This window comes from Musca autumnalis, unplaced genomic scaffold, assembly GCF_047663935.1.
Source record: "Musca autumnalis isolate F117 unplaced genomic scaffold, ASM4766393v1 scaffold_5, whole genome shotgun sequence".
NCBI lineage: Eukaryota > Metazoa > Arthropoda > Insecta > Diptera > Muscidae > Musca > Musca autumnalis.
In genome coordinates, this window is record NW_027412088.1 from 15,973,477 (window position 1) to 15,999,092 (window position 25,616).

Sequence of the window (25,616 nt, forward strand, 5' to 3'; positions counted from 1 at the left end):
ATCAACTCCAAATTGTCAGAAACGGATTTCGTCCAAACATACTTGGGATCTAAAACCATTATTTCGATGAGGCACATTTTGCCCGTATGAAAGTGTATATGGTAAATTTCAAATTTCCTTTACAATTACATAGAAAAAAAATTAAAAACTTTTTTGGCGAGCACATCCGTCATTTTTGGTACATGGGTTACGAAAAAAATCGTGGTTTCAAATCTGTTCGCGTTCACAAAATTGGATGCTGCACTCAAAAGTTATATGCGGTTTTACTCTCTTGTAAAGAAAAAATATTTAAAAATTCCTATTGTGTTGTAATAAGAACATGTATATATGAATCGTTAGCAGCATTTGATATCTATCCGTAGATGCTAAAATATTTGCTAAATTTATTTTTATTTTCGCGGAAAATCAAAAAATATTGCAGAAATCTTGGAATGATCAGAGGCCAAAAAATCTCTAAAAAATAATTTAAAAATACGTACAGAATCTAGACAACGCGTAGAAAAATGTGAGACCAAAATTATAAAGATCGCGCTTATAACTTGCATATTACAGCAACAACAAAGAACGGAAACTTATTGTTGGAAATTATTTCAAAAATATATTTTTGGTTAAATACGACAAATTTGAAAAATAAATGTTGGTAGTTATTCCATTATTTCGCTAAATTTCCATCCAAATCCTGAAGTATTTTGCTTAAACTTCTACGAAAAAAGTAATTAGTCATCGTGAAATTATATTTGCTTTCTGTGATAAGCAATAGAAATAAGAAGTACAGAGTAATATTGAAATCACAATCAAAGAAAAAACACAAAAGTTAAAAAGCGTGTAATTCGCGAATCCGTTTAAATCAGTTGAGGTGCATGTGCTTTTCGGATACAGGGAGTCCATGTCTATCAATATGCATGGATTTTGCCATGTTTCATTCAGCGGCCAAAGTGTGCCATCAGTTGCATCTTACTATTCAAAAAACATTCAAGTGGGCAAAAATTGCGCGATGTGCATATGATTATAAGGTGCATCCGATTTCAATGGCCGCCTATTAAAAATACGTCAATATAAATGATTTTAGACAGATTCGTCAAGAACTGCGGATGTGCCACCACATCCTATTTTGGGATAAATAGGGATATTACTCCCGAATCTTTGTAATTTGTGACACCTCTTTTTGGCAAATATTATAATCGCGTATAAAGGATTACATTTATGTAAAAATAATCAAAGAAAATCGCGGTTCAATTCGCGGAATTGTCAAAATAAATTTTTGCAGAATTTCCTACTTTCAAGGTATATATATCCGGCGTTTTAGTGGATGGATTCGAGCGCGAAAGGTCTTATTAGATCCGGCACGTAAAAAAACTAAAATCACGCGGGGTTCAGGGGTACCTGTACGACAGTTGTAAATTTTAAATCCAAAAAATAGGTTTTTTCAGAAAATTTACTCACCAAATTTTGGCCTTTGGGCTCCTTTTACTAGGAAGCTGTAGGGAGCACACTCATGAGATATACATCGAACGACGTGGAATCGCGAGTTCTACAATCCTGTAACTAGTTTGAAAATATTATCCAGTTGCACCATATAATTATAAGAAAAATTCGAAAAACACTGAAATCAAAACTTCAAAATGTCAGCATCGATTTTAGTGGGATGTAGTGTATATATCAAAAAGTCATGCACTAGAACCATGTTTCCCAAGGGGTATTCTTTAGTTTTTTCTTTGAGCACAGGTTTGAATTTTGCGTGCTTTGGCCAGAAGTCAAGAAAGAACACAAAAAAACTTGATTACTTCAACACATTTTTCCCATTTTTTTATATTACCACCAACGCAGCTTCCACGAAAATTATTTGTTATGGTCCATATTATGAGATCTTGGCTAAAACACTTCAATTAATATAAATGTATCCATATTTTATAAAATATATCAACAGTTCGCGACTTATTAAATGGTGAACCTCAACTTCAACGATTGTAAAACTTTTTTGAATATTACCATATACCCTCGTTAGCATAAATGCTGAGGGTATAAAAACCAATTGACATTTCAAATAATTAATTTTATGAAACACATAAAAAAATAAATTTTAACTGAATTTCAAATGTTAACAAAATCTTAAAATTATTTAATTTTTAAAAGCGATATGGATTAAAATAAAAATTATTTGTGTATAATTGCGTTTTTATTTAAAAAAGAAAACGATCAACTTATAACATTGGAACATGTTATGCCGACAATTGGGAAATGGCGCCGACTACAGTCGAAATCGCTTATAACGTCGGTCAAGGGATCGACGGAATTCGTCGCTATAACCGATATGTCGTTATAAGCGATAGGGCTATAAAGGGCCCCAGAGATTTGGGACTTTTAGATATCGTCGTTATAACCGATATGACGTTATAAACGACGACGTTATAAGCGATTTCGACTGTACTAGCAAAAAAGTACAATTTTACTAAAATCGCATTTTTCTCAACATTTATAAGAAATAATTCAAAATGTTTTTATTTCATCGAAAAAGTAGACAATTTCGAAGCAAATAAGCTTTAGTCCCAATTTACATTAGGCGAGTTTACTTGCGGCAATTGTCAGTTTATAGGTGAGAAAGGGGGCTGAGAGGCAAAGGGTTACCATATGCCTCACCTCTCTCTCCTACAAAATGACAATTGCCGCAAGTAAACTCGCCTAATGTAAATTGGGACTTAGTTCATAGTAATCGGAAAAATTTACTCGGAATGGTGAATGATTGAAGTTAGGCAAATCCTTAAAGTGCCGACTATTGGTGCACTTACCCTACCCACTCCCCAAAAATTTGCATGTATGACAAAAGAAGTTCAATCAAATAACCGCTATAGCTTCTTCTAGAGTCCTAAGCAAATATAACCCACGAAAAAAATAATAATGTACCGACTTGCTGCTTGGTCGGTCCACCTTTTACTTTTTGATTTAGTTTGCCACGTTTTTTGTTTGTTTTCTCGTTGTTGTTGGTATACAAAAATGTCATGTTGCTTAAAGAGGGACGGACGAACATAAGAAGAAACATATCATATAATATACATGTGTATGCGACGAATAGCGAATACTTTTTATCGATTCTGAATTTTTCTTTTATTCGTTTATATTTGGTTTATTCAAGAAGAAGAAAAGGCGGCAGCACATGAGGCAGATTAAAAAAAAAATTAAAAAAAAAATAAAGAATAAGAAGAAGGTAACGTGTCATGTAGTTTCTGTTCTCTATTCCCTCCTTCTGCACCCTCCAGTTTTCTCCGATTATGTGAATCCTCGCCAACACATATTTTCAGGTGTTCGATTTACAGTCTTTGTTGTTGTTGTCACACGAATGCAACAGCCATCCAGCCATCCACACGAACCAAACCTACCATATCCCATCCATCCATCCCGAATGCTTTCAGATAATTTGTAGTCGCATTTCGTGTGATTTGTATGTTGAACAAACATTCAATACCTGGAATATTGAAGTGTTTTCTTGGGATTTACACACTGCTCAAACACAACGACATCTTCACTCCCTAACTCCTTCCCTCCTTCTCTCTTCTATCTCTACCAATTAAGCTTGGGAATTTTATTATTGAGAAATTTGTTTTACTTTGTGCTCCATTTTTTAATTGCCTTTTGAAGTGTTTGAAATTTAAATCCTTCTTAAAATGATCAGAGGGTGTGAAGTGATGTTTATGAAGTGGTAAATTTATGGAGAAGCTCCTAATATGTTTGTATAACATACTCTTCTTATGAGACAAAGCGGATCATGCAACATTGAAGAAAAGTAAAAGGGACAAACCATGAAGATTGAATTTTTATTTGATTAGTGTTCTCTATATGTAAGTATGAATGTATGTTTCTATGCCCCCCCTCTTCAATGATCCGTTGGTAGTGTTTGAATAATTACTCTGGGAAATGATGCCTTGTAATTGAATACATAATTTGTAATGACGTTGACAATACCTCATGTAATTGTTAGACGAGTAAATAACATAAATAATAAAAACATTTGTAACAGTCGACAAGCAGCAAATCTGCAGGGTAGTAGACCCATAGCATATTTCGATATCTTCTATTGTTGATACGAAAAGTTAGGCACGCGTCTCTAATCGAAGGAAAAGTGTGTTTATTGTTGTCAAATGTAATCAGACACGCGGCGCAAGCGCTAACAAATCAGCGCTCAATCAGTCGTTGAGGCAGCCAACAAGCGTTGCTGCGAAGAGGAGGAGTAAACAAACATCGATCGATAGGTTGGTCTTTGGTTACAATGAACTTGTACTGTGATTTTATCTAAGTGGAACATTTGGACATGATTCAAAAACTATTCGAATGAGTAACCACCAAGCTTCTGCTTCTTCTTCTCCTTCGTTGATTGACAATAAAATAAATATTTACAAAAGATAAGATGACAAAGGTAGGCAGGCCAGCCATCAGACAATAGTATCGAATGGAAGGAGGTGTACGTATACAAAATTACTCATGTTTAAGCTACAAGTTGGTGGTAGGTAGGTAGTGACTGGCAAAAGTTTAGAAGGTAAGGTTTTTCTCAACGCGAAGAGGACACTTTTTGAAATTGCAACTTGGGCATCCCGGCATGTATAAATAGGAATACTGTTGCATTGTTGAATTTTGGAAAATTTATATCAGCGCACAGTGTGTCCAAATTGGGTTTTAAGTGAGAAAAATCTATGTTTTCAAAACGGACCTATACAAATTTCATATGGAAATTTTATAACTCAAATGAGGACTAAATACCAAATTTCAGCAATATCGGAGAAATATTGATGCCACAAGCTTCAAAATACAGGAAATCGGGAAGTACCGTTCTATGGGGCTATATGAAGCCGTTGACCCATGCCAACAGAATGCTGGGGGAAAGTTGAATACCCCCAACGAAGAATAAATACCAAATTTCAGCCATTTCAATGGATTTTGATGGCCATAACCTTCATAATACCGAAAATCGGGAGGTAATGTTTTATGGGGGCTGTATGAGGGCGTGGACCTATACCGACAAATTTCATATAGAACGTTTAATACCTCCACGAAGATTAAATACCAAATTTCAGCCATTTTAATGGATTTTTATGGTCATAACCTTCAAAATACCGAAAATCGTGAGGTACCATTCTATGGGGGCAATATTAAGGCGTGGACATGTACCGACAAACTTCTGGGGGAAAGTTTTATATCAACAACGAAGACTAAATATCACTTTGAGCCATTTCGGTGGATTAATGAGGCCAAAACCTTCAAAATACCGAAAATCGGGAGGTACCGTTCTATGGGGGCTAAATGAAGGCGTGGACCTGTACCGACAAATTTTTGGGGAAAATTTTTATACTCCCAACGAAGACTGTGTACCAAATTTTAGCCATTTCGGTATGATAATGGGGCTAAAATCTTCAAAATACCAAAAATCGGGTGGTACCGTTCTTTGGAGGCTATATTAAGGCGTGGCCCTGTACCAACAAACTTCAGTGGGAAAGTTCTATTACCCGAACGAAGATTAAATACCAAATTTCAGCCACTTTGGATGAATATTGAGATCACAACCTTCAAAATACCGGAAATCCGGAGGTACCGTTCTAAGGGTTATGGAAGCGTGGACCTTTACCGACAAATTTAGGGTGGAAAGTTAAATACCCCTAAAGTAGACTAAATACCAATTTTCAGCCATTTCAATGGATTATTGTGGCCATAACCTTCAAAATACCGAAAATCGGGAGGTACCGTTCTATGGGGGCTATATGAAGGCGTGGACCCATACAAACAAAATTCTAGGGGAAAGCTTTATACCACCAACGAACACTTAATACCAAATTTCAGCCATTCGGTGTGATAATGAAGCTAAAACCTTCAAAATACCGAAAATCGGATGGTACGGTTCTATGGGGGCTATATCAAAACGTGGACTGATGTAGCCTATTTGCAATACCAAACATCCTAGGAGTAATAGAAACTTCTATACCAAATTTCAAAGCTCTATCTTAAAAATTGCGAGCTGTATCTTGATTTCAACAGACGGACGGACAGACGGACTTGGTTATATCGACTTAGAATTTTACCCTGATCAAGAATATATATACTTTATAGGGTCTCCGATGAATATTTCGAAGTTACAAACGGAATGACAAATTTAATTATACCCTCCATATTATGGTGGAGGGTATAATTACTGTTGGAGTGCAGGATGAGATATGGAGTTTTTATACCCTCAGCATTTATGCTAACGAGGGTATATACACTTTCATACGGGCAAAATGTGCCTCATGGAAATAATGGTTTTAGACCCCAAGTATGTTTGGACGAAATGTGTTTCAGACAATTTGGAGTCGATTGAACAATGTCCGTCCGTATGTCTGTTTGCCTGTCTGGCTGGCTGGAGCGCACGATAACTCTCGAACGGATGAACAGATCCGGTTAAAATTTTGGCTTTCGTAATATTTTGTCCAAACTTAGTTTTAGTTCGAAGATGGGCTACATCGGTCCACTCCTTCCGGTACCTCCCCCACAAAAGTTCGAAAATGTTCGGAAAATTTGTGCGCACGATAACTCTTGCAGGGAATAACCGATTTGGTCCATTCTTTCCCCATCGTAAAATGTGTACTAAACTTAGATAATGTATCAATATAGACTCAATCGGTCCACTCCTTCGGGTACCTCCCACACAAAATTTCGGAAAAGTTCAGTTTAAGGCCATCTCTCGAATCGCTTTGATTTTTGTTTTAGCAACTTGTATTCACTGCGCTCCATACGACGGTACAAGTTTCATCAGGGGCAAGTCCATACTTCCTGAGAAAATAGGCTGAAAGTTGCAAAAAAACCCTATGACACCGTGTGAGGTGGTTGGAGCGGAAGATAAATCTCGAACGGATCTGCCGATTCGGCCCAAAATTTGGCCTTAGTAATATTTTGTCCAAACATATTTTAAGTTTGAAGATAAGCCATATCGGTCCACTCCTTCAGGTACCTCCCCCACAAAAGTTCAAAAATGTTCGGAAAAATTGTTGGTACGGTAACTCTTGAAGGGAGTGGCCGAATTGGTCTATACTTTACACATCCTAATATATCTACCAGATATAGATCAGGTTCAAATACGGACTATATTTGTCCACTCCATCCGGTAACTCCCACACAAAATTTCGGATAAGTTCACTTTAATACCTGCTATCGAATCACTTTGATTTTTGTTGAAGCAACTTGCATTCGCTGCCTCAATTCCGATGGTAAAAGTTTTTTTTAGGGGCAAGTCCATACTTCTTGAGCAAACAGCCCGAAGAGTGTAAAACCCCCTATGGCACCATGTGTTGTGGCTGGAGAACTTCAATAACGGCCAATGTCGATCCATTCCTTTTAGTATCTCCTCCGCAAAACTTTTGATTTTTAACCCTAATCAACATTTTTTCGGTTCAAACGCCCAATATACACAAGGTGAGGGTATATCTCTGTCGGCAAAGCCGACTGATACTTTTTTACTTGTTTGAACGGTTATAGCTGGAATCTTGAAATTTGGTATAAGAATCAATATTGGAAAGTGGTGTTCGACATAAGGAAATGGTTTTAATGGGTACGAAAAGTACTAAATTTAGTACATCTTGGATTTGGGTGAACGGATAAAGCTGCAAACCTGGAATTTAGAATTAAGATTTCTGATGGAGTATAGGATTGAAATATGGGGATAGTTTTGGAAATTCGTACTTACGAGTACGAAAAGTACTATATGGTGCTAAAATTGGATTTGGGTAAACGAATACAACTGGAATACTGAAATTTTGAATTAAAATTACTATTGGAATGTAGGATTTAGGTAGTTTTGGAAATTAGTATTAGTAAATTGTACTAAATTTGGTACAATTTGGATTTTGGAGAACGGGTTTTCACGATTTTGCTTGGGAACGGCAAGTCTTATCGAAATGGGACCAGAGAAAATCTTATAGCTGTGAAAATTCTTTACAAGACACACATTTGTAATTTTTTCCTAGGTTGTACCAATTTTTATGTTAAGGCCTGCGTACATAAGCTGCCTTGCCTGCTTACTTCTGATAAAAGAATAAAAAAGAAAAGGGCAACCCAGTTCGAAATTTCCTCGGCCTTCTTTATTCTTTTATTTTTGTTATGTCAAAAATGAAGCAGGAAAGCAAGGCAATCAGGCAGAGCAGCTTATGTACGCAGGCCGTTATGTATATATGTAAGTTTAAGTTGGGAAATTGTAGTCATGACATTGTTTTGTAAGGAGGCCATACAGCCAGTGCATTGTCCCAATTTGAACTTCTATATCTCAAAAACGGTAAAACCTACGAAAATATCATGAAGGTCAATCTTGTACAGAATTTTCACTGCTACAAGATTTTCTTTAGCCCCACTTCCAGAGGACTTGCGGTTTTCAACCAAAATCGTTAAAACTTAAAAATCCCGTAAAAGTGTGAACTTTGACCGCGATTTACAGTGACACAGGAAAGTATACATACACCCTACAAAAATGCAGTTTTGGCCAAATCGTTGAGTTTTTTACAGCAACAACTGCACTGTGTGGCTCCTTGGTGACAAAATAACCATAATTACACAAATTTATTTTAATCTAATGCGTATATTTAATACAATTGATGAAATTCAATTTTCACAACGCAGAAAAGTATACATACACCCCAAGGAAATACGAGTATTATCGTAAAATTTATGGAATTAGTAGCAAAATTTATACATTTTTTAGTTTTGGCGAATGTCTCTGGGTGTCTGATATATATTTTAGAGAAAAGAAAATAATTTTTTTGGGGCTCAAATGCCGTTATTTAGGGTCAAATTTCTTATATACCTCGTTAAAGCTGACCCTTGCTTAATTTTTTGCGATTTTAGGTATTGTACTTTATAAAAAGCACAAAATTCGTATCAGGTGACAAATCTTGAGACCCTAGAAAGCTTTGAAGTTGTTTTTGTGCGTAATATACCTTCCTGAATGTCGATAAATGCACGTTTTCTCTCAGAGTTCTCAGGAAGTTAATATATTCCACGGAATTCCTGGCGCAAATTACATACAAAATGCATTGAATTGCCTTGTAATATGGTCTGATACAATCCTTGGGCATTAATTTTTTCCTGGTCATTTCCGATGTCGCACAGTGGTTCAGAATAGTTTTTTCCTGCTCAAAACTCTGTAAATTTTGAACGGTTAGAGATATTTTCGAAATTTTTCTTTGTTCGAGAGATAACGCTTTCAGCTTTCCGACAGATTAAAAGCCACCAAATTCGGTATAGCGGTTGCGGAGGAATTCAAGGTCAAGTTCAAAAATGTGAGTTTTTGCATCAAGATATAGGTGTTTTTGAGTTTTTCATATATTTTAACTATTTCAAAAGGTCAAACACCATTAAACAAACCATAAAAATACATAAAATTAAGAAAAAGATTGGAAAAACATTTTTTTTCCAAAATTGAAAAAAATTCTCCTTGGGTTTTCATAAAACTGGGAAACAGTATGTAAAAAATTTACCCATGTAATTTCAGAAAATTTAAAGAATTGTTAAACGGACGGACCACTGGCTTGTTGCAGCAAAGGTACGCACCCGGTTAAACGTAGCAAACAAAATACGAACAGACACAACACGAAAGTTAGACATCGGTAAGCTGCAATCACAACAGATAGCCACAGTATATTCCACTCAACTAGCCCAATTGCTTAATCAAAGCACTCCAATCCAATCAAAGCAATGGCAAAGTATTGCCCAATCCATGCAAACAGCCTCAAAATCCATACTTGGATACCAGAGACCTCCACCAAGGAATTCAGGTATGATCATGAGTGTTGTGCTGCTACCGAAGAGAAAAATGCGGCATATAGGGTTACTTTACAATCCGTAGCAACGCGTAGCGCACGAGAAAGATATCGGGAGAAAAGGAGAGAGGAGAAGCGTCTTTTCCACAGGAAAAAGAGAAAGATGGAAAAGCGGGAGTGTAAAAAAATTGAGATGTACAGGAACCAGAATGAAGTCCGAAAATTCTACCAAAGAGTCAAGCATCAAACTGATGGCTTTGGTACAGGCACATCCTCCTGTAGCGACCAGCAAGGTAATACAGATAGTGTGCTCAGGATATGGAAAGAACATTTTTCAAAACTGTCCAATAGCAGCGAAGACGACGAAGATACCACAGACCCAATCCCAGAAGATGATATTGAATACATACCGCCCAGCCCAAAGACAGCAATAAATCGGCTGAAGAATAATAGGACAGCAGGAGCCGATGGCTTACCAGCCGAGCTGTTCAAAACCGGAGGCGACACGCTGATAAGGTGTATTCATTAGCTAGTTAGAACCATCTGGCAAGAAGAACGAGTACCCGACGATTGGAACCTTAGTATCCTGTGCCTCGTCCACAAGAAGGGAGATAAATCTGTATGATCTAACTATATGGGCATAAGTCTACATACAAGATCGTGTCAGGGATATTGTGCGAACGACTAAAGCCTATGGTCAACGAGATAATTGGACCACACCAATGCGGCTTTAGACCTGGCAAGTCCACCATTGACCAGATATTTACCCTGCGGCAAATCCTAGAGAAGACCCAAGAGATGCAGATCGACACCTACCACCTTTTTGTCGATTATAAAGCAGCCTTCGACAGCCCGCTGCGTTCAAAGGTGTTCCAAGCCATGTCTGAATTTGGTATCCCCGCAAAGCTCATCCGGCTTTGTAAAATGACTTTAACTGGCACGAGGTCCTCAGTTAACATAGGAAAGAACCTCTCCGAAGAGTATGGTACCAAAAGAGGTTTCAGACAAGGAGACAGCCTTTCGTGTGATCTCTTCAACATCCTGCTGAAAAAGGTTATTCGAGAGGCAAACGTCAAAAGAAGTGGCACAATTTATACCAATAGCCACATGTTACTTGCTTATGCTGATGATATAGACATCATGGGACGATCAGTAAAAGAAGTAACCGATACCTTTATGAAGGTCGAAGGCGAATCTGCTAAAGTGGGTCTGAAGGTAAACGGTGAGAAGACCTAGTTGATGGTGTCGACGCGCAATGCATCCTTTGATCTCGGACCAACTGTGCAAGTTGGTTCCTATAATTTTGAGGTAGTAAAAGACTTCGTCTACCTCGGCACCTCCGTAAACGGAAGATGAACCCGTTAAAAGGCGTATAAATACGAACCGCTTGGCGATGCACGCAGAATTGGCAGGCCAAGGAATAGAAGGCGCAAACAAGTGGATGAAGATATGAAAAGGTGCGGTATTCCAGAGTGCGAAGCAACAAATAGAGAGAATTGGAGATCTTTTTTTAGTTCGGCCTATGGAACAAATGTTCTGTAATGGGCCAGCTAAGTAAGTAAGTAAGTTAAACGGACGGAGCGGGACGGGTACAAGCTGTTCCATATAAATTCTAGTCCAATAAACATGAAATTTCACTAGAATGTAGTACGTGAGGAAAAATAAAATAGCTCACTTTGTGTAAACGCTGCGGTAATCTATTAAAAATACTCTTAAAAGCAACAAGTCTACCTACCTAACAAAATGACAAAAAAAAAACAATGAACGCAATATCTGTTATATTTTCTGAGAAATAGCTGTTTCATTCCCCGGCAATTTGCAAAAATTACGTATTTTCCAAAATTGGAAAACATTTTTCGTCTTTAGGAGCACGCTACGCCCACACCTTCCAACTATCGAATCCCATACAGAAATGAACAAACGGTGACAACTAAAAATGGGGGTTTTGGCCAGGAAAATCGATTTCTGAACCACTGTGTGTCGTATGAATCACGAACCGTATCAGCTATACAACGACACCAGTATGGATAAATACCTATATCGACGATTGCGTTGGCTAGGCCATGTCATAAGAATGTGTAATGATGAACCCGCTAAAAAGGTGTATGAATACGGGCCGCAGAATTGGAAGGCGGTTTGTAGGACAAAAGTCGTTCTGTAGAAGGCCCACCAATTAAGTAAGTACTGACAAAAATCGGCAAAATTTAAGAGCGGTAGGGGCCCTTATTCTACGTTACCTTTTGCTAATGGTTGGGTAAAATAAAAGAATTTAGAGGCTTCAAAAAACATACATTTCACATTAAAAGTTAATGGTAAGAAGAGGTGCTCCATTTTATTTATTGATCACTTTTTACTTTAAGAAAAGGCTTTTAGTCTGTTCGAAAAGTCAAGCCAATAACAAAATGTATAGCAACTTGTAATAATAGGCGCAATTATGTTTAAAAACTTACCGTTAACTCGGGACGTTTTACATTTCCTCCACAAACGATGCGAATAACAACAATTGCCACCAGGAGCACACTTCTCAGTATCATAATGTTTAGAATATGAGGAGACGACCTTTGGGATTTTCTTCGAATCAAAAAATTGCAATAGATGTTTTGCTTCCTTTAGACAATTTTAACAGTTTCAGGTGTTTAATTCGATGCACTTTTTAATGTTCGATTTATTATTATTTACAGTTCGTTGTGTTTATTTGAGTTTTTGTTGTAATGTAAATATCCATGGGAAGTTTTGGAAGATGTTCGTTCTCGTTAAAGATGACTGGAATCGAGAAGAAAAGCGAACAATTAATTTTTTTCTGTATTTGGAAACGCACAAAAGAATTCAATTCAATTCACTTTCATTAAATTTATTTCTTGGGACTCAACCTTTTTATTCACAATGCACAATGGAATATGGCGCCCAACGTTAGTTAATTTAAATTTGTTTATTTTATTAATATTATTTATTTAAGCACAATAATTTCAACAATAACAACAATATTTTACACAAAACAACCAATGGAAAGAACTCAATCACAAAATGTAAAAGATTTTTTCTCCTTCTTCTATAAAATAGATAGCAATAATGCGCCACAACACCAACAACACTAACACGATACCGACAACAACGCGCAAATGCTGTGAACTTAACAACGACTGGAGCACAACTGAGTTAAAACAATCCAAAGACCCAACCTTGGCTAAAATATAACGCATTGATGGCTGGCTTGCTGGTGGCTCTGGTTCGTCGTTTGCTTGCCTGGCTGGCTGGCTGTTCGGTTATCTGTTAGATGCATGCAGACAGCAACAACTACCACATTCAAAAACACCAACAGCAGCAACAACAATAACATTCTGTCAAGCACAATACCCAACTGTAGTTGGAACTTCTGTGGTCGCCCCTATGTCTGTTGTTAACGCTTCTCTTAGTCACACACAATTCAGACAGTCAGGCTGGCTGGCAGGCAGGCAAGCTGGCTGCATTCTCTGTCGTTCAACAAAACCTGCAGATACATATGTGGCGGACAATCGTACCACCATAACCATGTCCATCCATCCGTCCAATAAACAATTGCATTGCATTGCCCTGCCTGCCTTACCATTCCATTCGTCGTGTTGTTTGGGAACTTGCCTTTTGGTCTCATGAAAGCCTACGAAAATGTATGCACGGCGGGTAGCACACAAAGTTCTACTGTGTTGCACAGCTTAACAGACATTGTGGTGGTGGAGTACGGCCGGCAAACGGCACGAAAAAAAGACAATCAGACTAGCATGTCGCCACTATGTCTACCGTGTCTGGCATATCTTATCTGAACCCAAAACAAAAAACGAAAATCTCCAAGAACAACGACAACAACAACAAGCAAATCATCCAGCAATCCAACCCAATCATTCATTTAAGACCAATACATTAACAAAGCCGCCGCCGACGACAACAACATTGCACTCCGATTGACCAGCAGAGGACGGACAACACCACCTCCTCAACACATCACACTCTCAAGAAAACAAAAGAACGAGAAGTAGTAAAAAAAGACAATCATCGTTAAACCTTTCAATTGACACGAAAAGAGGGAGGGAATCCTAAAGTGGCAAGAGAGCGAGCGACGAGAGCACAAAAAAAAATTCAAAAGGCAAAAGTGTAGAAAAGGAGAAGAAAAACAAAACAAAGTCTTGTTGCTGCGGTCCCCACAAAATAATAACCAAACAATAACCATCCACCAACCAAACAGCCAGCCAAGCTATCCATCTGCGTATGATCAAAATACACCATATCCAGGAGAGACTGTTAAGAGGAATTTAAGTGGTGGTTACAACGTAGTGAGGAAGGATCACATCAGAAGTGTAGATGTGGGATTAGCGTCCCTATTGCACCAGTCTGTTCAATACAGACCTATTTCGCTTGAGCCTGTCTCTAATGACCCATGCATGGAATGTAGAGTTGCTGAACCTATACATCCCGCCGATAAATAGCTGAACTCCAGGTTATAGGCGCAACATTTGCCCGCTTTTGGAATGTCATAATCGTCTGGGGACTTTAATGCGCATCTTGAGATGGGGTATTCTGTCCTAGGAAACGACTGGCTGAACATATAGATAGCTCTATTGTTTTGCACGTCGCCGAGAGTGTGTTTTCGGAAGCCACTCTATCAGTGTACACTAAAATCAAGTGTACCTTAACCGAGAGTGTGTTTTCGCAATCCACTCGGGTAAAAGCTAGTGTATCGTCGTCGAGTGTGTTTTCGCAAGCCACTCGAGTATAAGCTGGTGTATCTTCGCCGAGAGTGTGTTTTCGTAAGCCATTCGTATAGAACTAGGGTATCTTCGCCGTGAGTATGTCTTCCTATGCCACTCGTTTGAAAACTATTGTATCTTCGCCGAGGGTGTGTGTTTTCGCAAGCCACTCGGGTAAATGCTGGTGTATCTTCGCCGAGAGTGTGTTTTCGTAAGCCATTCGTATAGAACTAGGGTATCTTCGCCGTGAGTGTGTCTTCGTAAGCTACTCGCGTAAAAACTATTGTATCTTCGCCGAGGGTGTGTTTTCGTAAGCAACTCACGAGACAGCCCGAAGCCACATCAGCGTGTTTCCACAGGCCGCTGGCGCTGCGGGCCTGAATTCCATTCGTACGTTGCGCATACGACAGGTCGTCACGAGTGTGTTGCCCGACACCACTCATCCCGAACTACAAATATTGTGGCAATATTGAACATTGTGTAGATATAAACCTAAACTTGCATATTAAGAAATTGAATAAACGAAAATAGTCTTCAAAAAATTAGAGGCAACCCCCCATTTCTCAACAGACCACCCGATTTTATCACCTCTGATCACCACCGCACTTTCATCAATCATGGGGAAGCTAATTGGCCGAGTTCAGGCAGTTCACTAATCACCGCTTCAGAAATCTGCCCAACCCTTCCGATGTGCGGGTACGTACCAGAATGAATGTTCCGAGACATAATCACTGCTGGTCGCGAATACACTGAAGAGTTGCAACATTGTTGCCAGAATAAGTAAATTGTAAGCAACGTTTAAGTCACTCTCAAACCCTAGATAGAAGGAAGACATGACCTCAGTCAGGTTTGGCGACGTCAGGCTGACAGATCCGAAGAGGTGCGCAAGTTATTTCAGTCGAAATCTTGTCGAGCAACCCGGTTGTGTGACTGGGCGAAGAGTCATTAGATCTCTTCCGGCCCAAAATGACCTACCACAATTTACAATGGAAGATGTTGCGAATGAAAGAATCTACATGCCCAGCAAAAATACTCATTACAAACCCCCTTTTAACCCATTATTTTAACAAAGACATGTCACTTGAAATATGTAGTTATTTTGGGCCACTTAAATAAGTAGTTAAATAAGCAGTTACTACAAATCGTGACAACTTATTTAACTGTCGATCTGCTTAAGAGTATCAGTGGCTTTTGATAGGTCTAAGTCAAGCCCCATCATCACTGTTCTATCACATAGCTTGCTCGGGTTGAGTCCTCGACTAATATGTCTGGAGATGAAAAGCAGCAGTGTGCTGCTTAAGGAACTAAACGAAATCGGTCTGTACGATTCACCTTTGCCGGCATCCTTGACTGGCTTCAGTAGCGGGACCACCCTTTCCATTTTCCAGACTTGAACGATGTGGCTCATTCAGCTGTTTCAGCATTACCATGGAGATTCCATCAGGGCCCAACGGTTTTGATGATTTAGCGTTCCTGATGACATTAGCAACATCATCCGTTGTAAATTGTGGTGGTTCATTCTCGGCAGGAAGATATATAATGCGTCGTAGTAGCACTTAAGGCCAGAACAGAATCAATCGTCGATTGCTTTGCTTGCTTCCCAAATGTCAAATTATAAAGGAATGCCTGAGCCTCCTAAAGGGGAACACAGGCGGATTTGCAAAGAGGCTCTGGCATTCCTTTATAATTTGACATTTGGGGAAGCAAGCAAAGCAAGCGACGATTGATTCTGTTCTGACCTTTAGTGCTGACCGTAAGCGCTTATTGTTGTCACTACCGGGCTGCTCGACAAATTGTCGATTATAATAACTTGCTCGCTCGCCTCTTCGTATCATTCAGCGTAACGTATTTTTCCCAGGTTTCGAGAGTGACATAATCGTTGCCATATTTTCGGCTCCAATGCTTCTGTTCACCGACTAACCCATTAACTTTCAGTGTTAGTTAGATGGCTCGCCGAAGATTAGACGCGCCTGCTCTTAACCAGCTCTATGTTTAAAGAAAACCTATTTGTAGAAGGCCTTTTTAGGAGGTCTCCTATTTATAGAGGACCTTATTAGGAATCTGTTTTAGGAAGTCTCCTTTTTGAAAAAGAGCCTTTAAGGAGGTCTTCTGTTAATAGAAGGCCCCTTTAGGAGGTTTTCAATTTATAGAAGACCCTTTTAGGAGTCCTTCTTTTTATACCCTCCACCATAATATGGTATAAAGTATATACATCTTGATCAGGGTAAAATTTTAACTTGATATAACCATACCCGTCCGTCCGTCTGTTGAAATCAAGATACAGCTAGCAATTTTTAAGATAGAGCTTAGTAATTTTGTACAGAAGTTTCTATTACTCCTATGATGCTTAGTATTGCAAATGGGCTATATCGGTCCACGTTTTGATATAGCCCCCATAGAACGGTACCACTCGATTTTCGGTATTTTGAAGGTTGTGGCCTCGATATTCTACCGAAATGGCTGAAAATTGGTATTTAGTCCACGCCTTCATATAGCCCCCATAGAACAGTACCTCCCGATTTTCAGTATTTTGAAGGTTGTGGCCACAAAAGTCCGCCGAAATAGCTGACATTTGGTAGTTGTTCTTCATTTGGGGTATAAAACTTTCCATTTGAAATTCGTCTGTATAGGCCCACGCCTTCTAATAGCCCCCATAGGACGGTACCTCTCGATTTTCGCTACTTTGAAGGCTGTGGCCTCAATATTCTACCGAAATGGCTGAAATTTGCTATTTGGTCTTCATTTGGATCATAAAACTTTCCATATGAAATTTGTTGGTATAGGTCCACGCTTTCATATAGCCCCCATAGAACGGTACCTCCCGATTTTCGGTGTTTTTAAGGTGGTGGCTTCAATATTCTTCCAAAATGGTTGAAATTTGGTTGTGGTTGTAACAGTGTTTGTTATTATGTTTGTATGTTTGTTCTTCTGTTCAATCTGGCTCTGGGTCTATCTATCTCCAGTTCCAGGAAAGTGGCTGCTTCGATGGGATGTAACCACAGATCCACTAGAGTTAGATGAGTAGGTTTGGCTGGGCAGTTGAAAAGGTGTCTTGTGTCGTGCGGGTCCATGCCACATACTGGGCAGATGTCTTGCACGGCGCGGCCGATTTCCGCCCAATAAGAATTTAGTTTGTGATGGCAGCTGACGCTCCTCAGCTGCAATAGATGGGGGATGTATTTCGAGGACTTTATTCACACTATAATTGCTTAAGGCCTTGGCAACTGCATCCGTGTGAATACTAGAGCATGGATATCCTTCCTGATGTGCCTGAATGTGTCGGGCCTACCCACAAGATGGTGATTGGCATGGCTCACACGGTAACATCCAAGCAAGCACTGCAGCGAAAGCATCTCATTGTGTTGCTTTACTGGAAGAATCTTTGCCTCCTCATGTAGATGGTTCACTGAAGATTTGAGGAGGCACCCTGTTGCTGTTCTCAGGGCCGCATTCTGGTAAGTTTGAATCTTTTTCCAATTCGTATCACATAATCTCGGGGACCAGACTGGCGCCGCATAGCTTACTACAGACCGACCTATCGCGTTATATGTGGTCATCAAGGTTTGTTGATAGCTGTGTCGATGTGTCAGTTTGTCGCATGATAGCTGTGGCGTGCGCGCAAGACGTGAATGTAGTGTCGAATGTGGCCCCTAAAATTTTGGGGCAGTTTGTGGTCGGAATTCTGCTACCGCCGACCACGACATTTAATTCTCTTCTAAACCGCGCTGTCAATGTGGTGAATAGAGGGGCTGTTGATTTTGTGGCGGAAATATGCATATTCCTCGAATGGAAAAAGGTGGTAAGATCAGTTAAATAGTTGTTCAGTCTCTCACAGATGTCATCAGAATAGGTACCCGACGCCAGGATCGTGCAATCATCCGCATACGTTACGATTTCGATGCCGTCTGGAGGTGGCGGAATACAGGAGAGGTAGAGGTTAAACAGTTCCGGAGTTATCACACCACCTTGGGGAACTCCCTGTTTCAATCTACAGGGTTTGGACTCCTTGTTCCTGAATTCCACATACGACTGGCGTCCACACATATAATTGACTATCCAACGTTTCAAGCTTGGCCGGAGGGTTGCCTGCTCAATGCCCTCAAACAGCGTGGAGTGCCTGACTGTATCAAAGGCTTTTGATAAGTCAAGCGCCACCATCACTGTTCTATCGCACGGCCGTCTCTGGTTGAGTCCTTGACAAATATGTTGGGTAATGGCGTGCAGCGCAGTTGTCGTGCTGTGCTGCTTACGGAATCTGTGCTGATGATCGGCAACCTGATAACTATTTCTGATACTGGGGAGGACTAAGGCCTCAAGGGTCTTTGCTACTGGCGACAAAAGCGAAATCGGCCTGTACGATTCACTTTTGCTGGTATTCTTGTCGGGCTTCCGTAGTGGGACCACGCTGCCCATTTTCCAGACTTCGAGAACAATGAGGGTGGATAGCGACAAGTTGAGAACTTTAGTGAGATACTCCACTCCCGGCTCATCCAGCTGCTTCAGCATTACCATGGAGATTCCATCAAGGCCCAACGCTCTGGATGATTTAGCGTTTTTGATGGCATTGGCAACATCATCCATTGTAAACTGTGGTGGTTCCTCCTCTGCAGGAAGAGATCTGATGCGACGTACTACTCTTCTTTTCGCCCTGTCACTCTATGGGTGCTCGACAAACTGTCGATTGAAATAACTTGCGCACCTCTTCGGGTCAGTCAACGTAACGTCGCCAAACATGACTGAGGTCCTATCTTCCCTTCTTCCAGGGTTCGCGAGTGAGTTACCCACAATTCACCTATACCGGCTCCAATGTTGCAACTCTTCAGATGATTTAACCACTTGTTCCGCTTATGCTCACCGTCCAGCCTGTTAACATCCAGTGTCAGCTCCCTGACTCTGGGGTCATTGGGGTTGGTTCGGCGAAGCTCATCACGCTCATTTGCTAATCCCGACGCCTCTGCTGGGAAGTTTGGTCTTACTTCGGGTATTCGACCAGCAGGGATATGGCGAGTGGCTGCAGCAGTGATGAAACTTGGTAGTTAGTCTTCGTTGGGGGTATTCAACAAAGAAAGACTCCTTTAGTTGGTTTTTTTCTATAAAAGACATCTATTTGTAGAATATTTTTGGTAGAGAAATATATATTTATAGAAGACCCTTTTAGGACCATCTGGTCATCTATGAAAATAGCTTTTGGTCGGAATTTCTGGTATTCTTCTGTCATTCTTAATTATTCTTAACTAATTTCAAATCTCTATTAAGAATATGGTATTTCAAACATTTGAAATTTTCATTGGAAACGGTGTCGATCCCCACAGAGGCAACACTTTGTTTTCAGGTGTGTACTATTGGTATTCGATTTTTAACATGTGCATGGCAAAAAAGGCAACACCAACACCGCCGCCGCCACCATCACCACTACTACATCAGCAACCTGCCTTCCTTGTTCTTATGCTGTAGCGGTGGCGGCGGCACCACTTACCATTCCGTTTGCCTTGTCCGGTTTGCTTACAAACATAAAGAAATTAACACAAACAAAATTTATTATCTTTCTTTGTATCTCCTCAAGTGGTTGGTTGGTGGGCATTGTTATTGTTGTTGCTATTATTGTTGTTGTTTGGGTTAATATTGCTCAGGTTGCACTCCGAAAAAGAGCAATGGATTGTCTTATTCCACAACCAAACACACACACACAAAATTGGAGATATTCTTATAATTTATGTACTGGAATAGTGGTGACAAAAGGAGGGTTACCAGATTGAGAATAAAAGAGAAATTTAGTATGGATTATTTTGATAAAATTATTATCAGTGATCCATGTGATCTGAAAGAAAAGGGTGTTCCTATAGACCCTTTCTGAAGAAAAGGGTGCTTCTGTAGACCTTCTATAGACCCTTTCTGAAAGAAAGAGTGCTTCTATAGACCCTTTCTGGAAAAAAAGTGATTCTATAGACCTTTTATGAAAGAAAGGGTGCTTCTATAGACCTTTTATGAAAGAAAGGGTGCTTCTATATACCCTTTCTCAAAGAAAAGGTGCTTCTATAGACCCTTTCTAAAAGAAAGAGTGCTTCTGCAGACCCTTTCTCATATTAGGGTGCTCCTATAGAACCTTTCTGAAAGGAACGGTGATTCTATAGACCCTTTTTGAAAGAAAGGGCGCTTCTATAGACCTTTTCAGAAAGAAAGGGTGCTTCTATAGGCCCTTTCTGAAAGAAAGGGTGCTTCTATAGGCCCTTTCTGAAAGAAAGGGTGCTTCTATAGACCCTTTCTAAAAGAAATAGTGCTTCTATAGACCCTTTCTGAAAGAAAACTGTGCTTCTATAGACCCTTTCTGAAAGAAAAGGTGCTTCTATAGACCCTTTCTAAAAGAAAGAGTGCTTCTGCAGACCCTTTCTCATATTAGGGTGCTCCTATAGAACCTTTCTGAAAGGAACGGTGATTCTATAGACCCTTTTTGAAAGAAAGGGCGCTTCTATAGACCTTTTCAGAAAGAAAGGGTGCTTCTATAGGCCCTTTCTGAAAGAAAGGGTGCTTCTATAGACCCTTTCTGAAAGGATCGGTGTTTCTACAGACCCTTTCTCAAAGAAAAGGTGCTTCTATAGACCATTTCTGAAAGAAAGGGTGCTTCAATATACCTTTTCTCAAAGAAAAGGTGCTTCTATAGACCCTTTCTCAAAGGAAAGGGTGCTTCTATAGGCCCTTTCTGAAAGAAAGGGTGCTTCTATAGACCCTTTCTGAAAGGATCGGTGTTTCTATAGACCCTTTCTCAAAGAAAAGGTGCTTCTATAGACCATTTCTAAAAGAAAGAGTGCTTCTGCAGACCCTTTCTCATATTAGGGTGCTCCTATAGAACCTTTCTGAAAGGAACGGTGATTCTCTAGACCCTTTTTGAAAGAGAGGGCGCTTCTATAGACCTTTTCAGAAAGAAAGGGTGCTTCTATAGGCCCTTTCTGAAAGAAAAGGTGCTTCTAAAGACCCTTTCTAAAGAAAGAGTGCTTCTGTAGACCCTTTCTGAAAAAGGGTGCTTCTATAGGCCCTTTCTGAAAGAAAGGGTGCTTCTATAGACCCTTTCTGAAAGGATCGGTGTTTCTATAGACCCTTTCTCAAAGAAAAGGTGCTTCTATAGACCATTTCTGAAAGAAAGGGTGCTTCTATATACCCTTTCTCAAAGAAAAGGTGCTTCTATAGACCCTTTCTCAAAGAAAAGGTGCTTCTATAGACCCTTTCTAAAAGAAAGAGTGCTTCTGCAGACCCTTTCTCATATTAGGGTGCTCCTATAGAACCTTTCTGAAAGGAACGGTGATTCTATAGACCCCTTTTGAAAGAAAGGGCGCTTCTATAGACCTTTTCAGAAAGAAAGGGTGCTTCTATAGGCCCTTTCTGAAAGAAAGGGTGCTTCTATAGACCCTTTCTGAAAGGATCGGTGCTTCTATAGATCCTTTCTCAAAGAAAAGGTGCTTCTATAGACCATTTCTGAAAGAAAGGGTGCTTCAATATACCCTTTCTCAAAGATCGGTGTTTCTATAGACCCTTTCTCAAAGAAAAGGTGCTTCTATAGACCATTTCTGAAAGAAAGGGTGCTTCAATATACCCTTTCTCAAAGATCGGTGTTTCTATAGACCCTTTCTCAAAGAAAAGGTGCTTCTGCAGACCCTTTCTCATATTAGGGTGCTCCTATAGAACCTTTCTGAAAGGAACGGTGATTCTATAGACCCTTTTTGAAAGAGAGGGCGCTTCTATAGACCTTTTCAGAAAGAAAGGGTGCTTCTATAGACCCTTTCTGAAAGGATCGGTGTTTCTATAGACCCTTTCTCAAAGAAAAGGTGCTTCTATAGACCATTTCTGAAAGAAAGGGAGCTTCTATATACCCTTTCTCAAAGAAAAGGTGCTTCTATAGACCCTTTCTCAAAGAAAAGGTGTTTCTGTAGACCCTTTCTAAAAGAAAGAGTGCTTCTGCAGACCCTTTCTCATATTAGGGTGCTCCTATAGAACCTTTCTGAAAGGAACGGTGATTCTATAGACCCTTTTTGAAAGAAAGGACGCTTCTATAGACCTTTTCAGAAAGAAATGGTGCTTCTATAGGCCCTTTCTGAAAGAAAAGGTGCTTCTAAAGACCCTTTCTAAAGAAAGAGTGCTTCTGTAGACCCTTTCTGAAAAAGGGTGCTTCTATAGATCTTTTCTGAAAGAAGGGGTGCTTCCATAGATCTTTTCTGAAAGAAGGGGTGCTTCCATAGACCCTTTCTGAAAAAGGGTGCTTCTATAGAAACTTTCTGAAAGGAACGGTGCTTCTATAGAAACTTTCTGAAAGGAACGGTGCTTCTATAGAAACTTTCTGAAAGAAAGGCTGCTTCTATAGACCGTTTTGTTTGGAAAGAATCAGAAGAAGTTGCTCGATAAAGGCCATCTTCGAACTCCATCCAGGAGTTTTTTTAGATCTATTGGGTCATTATCTCAGGAAGTATAAAAAATCTGACGATATAATTCCATGTGGCAACCTTGATTGTCCGTCCTCCTACTCCATCTCGTTCAACAAACGCACACAAAAATCACATATTGACATAGTCCAAAAAAGAACAACGACAATTATAAGAATGTCAAAATGAAATTGAGAAAAAAAAGATTTAACAAATATTCACTAAAACACACATACACCCAAACAAAACCTATGCTCAACACGCACGCACGCATACAAACAACACACGCTTAACTTCGAAAGTAGGCATGAGAACCTGTATTCTCCAAAATTAATACAAAAATGCAAGAATCAACGAATAAATCTCACAAAACAACAACAACAGCAATCTAAAGTACCCAAAATGTCTCTGGGAAATCGTTGTGTGTCCGCAAACCAGGCTTAATCAAACATTTCTTACAGCCATTGCTGCTGATGGCAGCAGAAACACCACCAAATGTTCGTGTGTAGATCGGTTTCTGCTTTTAAGATTCCTTTTTATTGGTTCTTCTTTTTCATCGTCGTCTTGAGGTGGTGTTCTTCTGCTCATAATCAAAGAATACAAAAAACAACAACAACATTTCTTATAGGTAGTGGCAGAATGACCAGCTGCAGCCGGCCCGGCCGCTGGATGGACTTGATTTAAGTGCTGCATTACAATTTTATTAATTTGAGAAGATGTTACAGAAATAAAAATGAAATCGTTTTACCGGCCGGCTGGCTGGTTAGTTTTGCTTGTCTTTTGCTGACCGGTACCATGAATTCACGTGCGTGCATAACACCGCACCACCTATACATGTTCAGGTCCACCTGTGTATTGTGTGTGTTGCACATGTTGCCGATATAAATTATGGACTCTGTTGCGGCCAGGCCATATGTTTACATATGTGTGTATTAGGTGGAGACGAAGAAAGAAAAATGTTATTTGAAAGGGACACGAATAAAATAGAATCTTCAAACTTTCATATACTTTCCAAAAGAAAGGGTGCTGCTATAGACCCTTTCCAAAAGAAAGGGTGCTTCTATAGACTCTTTCCAAAAGAAAGGGTGCTTCTATAGATTCTTTTCTAAAAGAATGGGTGCTTCTATAGACCCTTTCTAAAAGAAAGGGTGCTTCTATAGACCCTTTCTAAAAGAAAGGGTGCTTCTATAGACTCTTTCAAAAGAAAGGGTGCTTCTATAGACCCTTTCTAAAAGAAAGCGTGCTTCTATAGACCCTTTCTAAAAGAAAGGGTGCTTCTATAGACCCTTTCTAAAAGAAAGGGTGCTTCTATAGACCCTTTCTAAAAGAAAGGGTGCTTCTATAGACCCTTTCTAAAAGAAAGGGTGCTTCTATAGACCCTTTCTAAAAGAAAGGGTGCTTCTATAGACCCTTTCTAAAAGAAAGGGTGCTTCTATAGACCCTTTCTAAAAGAAAGGGTGCTTCTATAGACCCTTTCTAAAAGAAAGGGTGCTTCTATAGACCCTTTCTAAAAGAAAGGGTTCTTCTATAGACCCTTTCCAAAACAAAGGGTGCTTCTATAGACCCTTTCCAAAAGAAAGGGTGTTTCTATAGACTCTTTCCAAAAGAAAGGGTGCTTCCATAGACTCTTTCCAAAAGAAAGGGTGCTTCCATAGACTCTTTCCAAAAGAAAGGGTGCTTCTATAGACCCTTTCCAAAAGAAAGGGTGCTTCTATAGACTCTTTCCAAAAGAAAGGGTGCTTCTATAGACTCTTTCTAAAAGAAAGGGTGCTTCTATAGACTCTTTCCAAAAGAAAGGGTGCTTCTATAGACTCTTTCCAAAAGAAAGGGTGCTTCTATAGACTCTTTCTAAAAGAAAGGGTGCTTCTATAGACTCTTTCCAAAAGAAAGGGTGCTTCTATAGACTTTCTAAAAGAAAGGGTGCTTCTATAGACCCTTTCTAAAAGAAAGGGTGCTTCTATAGACCCTTTCTAAAAGAAAGGGTGCTTCTATAGACCCTTTCTAAAAGAAAGGGTGCTTCTATAGACTCTTTCAAAAGAAAGGGTGCTTCTATAGACCCTTTCTAAAAGAAAGGGTGCTTCTATAGACCCTTTCTAAAAGAAAGCGTGCTTCTATAGACCCTTTCTAAAAGAAAGGGTGCTTCTATAGACCCTTTCTAAAAGAAAGGGTGCTTCTATAGACCCTTTCTAAAAGAAAGGGTGCTTCTATAGACCCTTTCTAAAAGAAAGGGTGCTTCTATAGACCCTTTCTAAAAGAAAGGGTGCTTCTATAGACCCTTTCTAAAAGAAAGGGTGCTTCTATAGACCCTTTCTAAAAGAAAGGGTGCTTCTATAGACCCTTTCTAAAAGAAAGGGTGCTTCTATAGACCCTTTCTAAAAGAAAGGGTTCTTCTATAGACCCTTTCCAAAAGAAAGGGTGCTTCTATAGACCCTTTCCAAAAGAAAGGGTGTTTCTATAGACTCTTTCCAAAAGAAAGGGTGCTTCCATAGACTCTTTCCAAAAGAAATGGTGCTTCCATAGACTCTTTCCAAAAGAAAGGGTGCTTCTATAGACCCTTTCCAAAAGAAAGGGTGCTTCTATAGACTCTTTCCAAAAGAAAGGGTGCTTCTATAGACTCTTTCTAAAAGAAAGGGTGCTTCTATAGACTCTTTCCAAAAGAAAGGGTGCTTCTATAGACTCTTTCCAAAAGAAAGGGTGCTTCTATAGACTCTTTCCAAAAGAAAGGG

At 39.6% G+C, this 25,616-nt stretch overlaps 2 protein-coding genes across 11 annotated transcripts in view; one reads left to right on the plus strand and one right to left on the minus strand.

Moving 5' to 3' along the window:
- MED23 (mediator complex subunit 23) overlaps positions 1-25,616 on the plus strand; it is a 238,667-nt gene that overhangs the window by 84,316 nt on the left and 128,735 nt on the right. The window lies entirely within an intron of this gene.
- Positions 1-25,616, minus strand: part of magu (SPARC related modular calcium binding-like protein magu) — a 95,355-nt gene that overhangs the window by 38,933 nt on the left and 30,806 nt on the right. For 5 of the 10 annotated variants that reach the window (XM_073989868.1, XM_073989871.1, XM_073989865.1 and 2 more), the window contains exon 2: positions 12,215-12,527. In XM_073989868.1, the coding sequence (XP_073845969.1) occupies positions 12,215-12,298 (84 nt within the window). In that variant the 5' untranslated portion in view covers positions 12,299-12,527. Of the gene's footprint in view, positions 1-12,214; positions 12,528-12,634; positions 12,917-25,616 lie in introns of those variants that run through there. The other 5 variants (XM_073989870.1, XM_073989867.1, XM_073989863.1 and 2 more) reach the window with 2 other exon arrangements.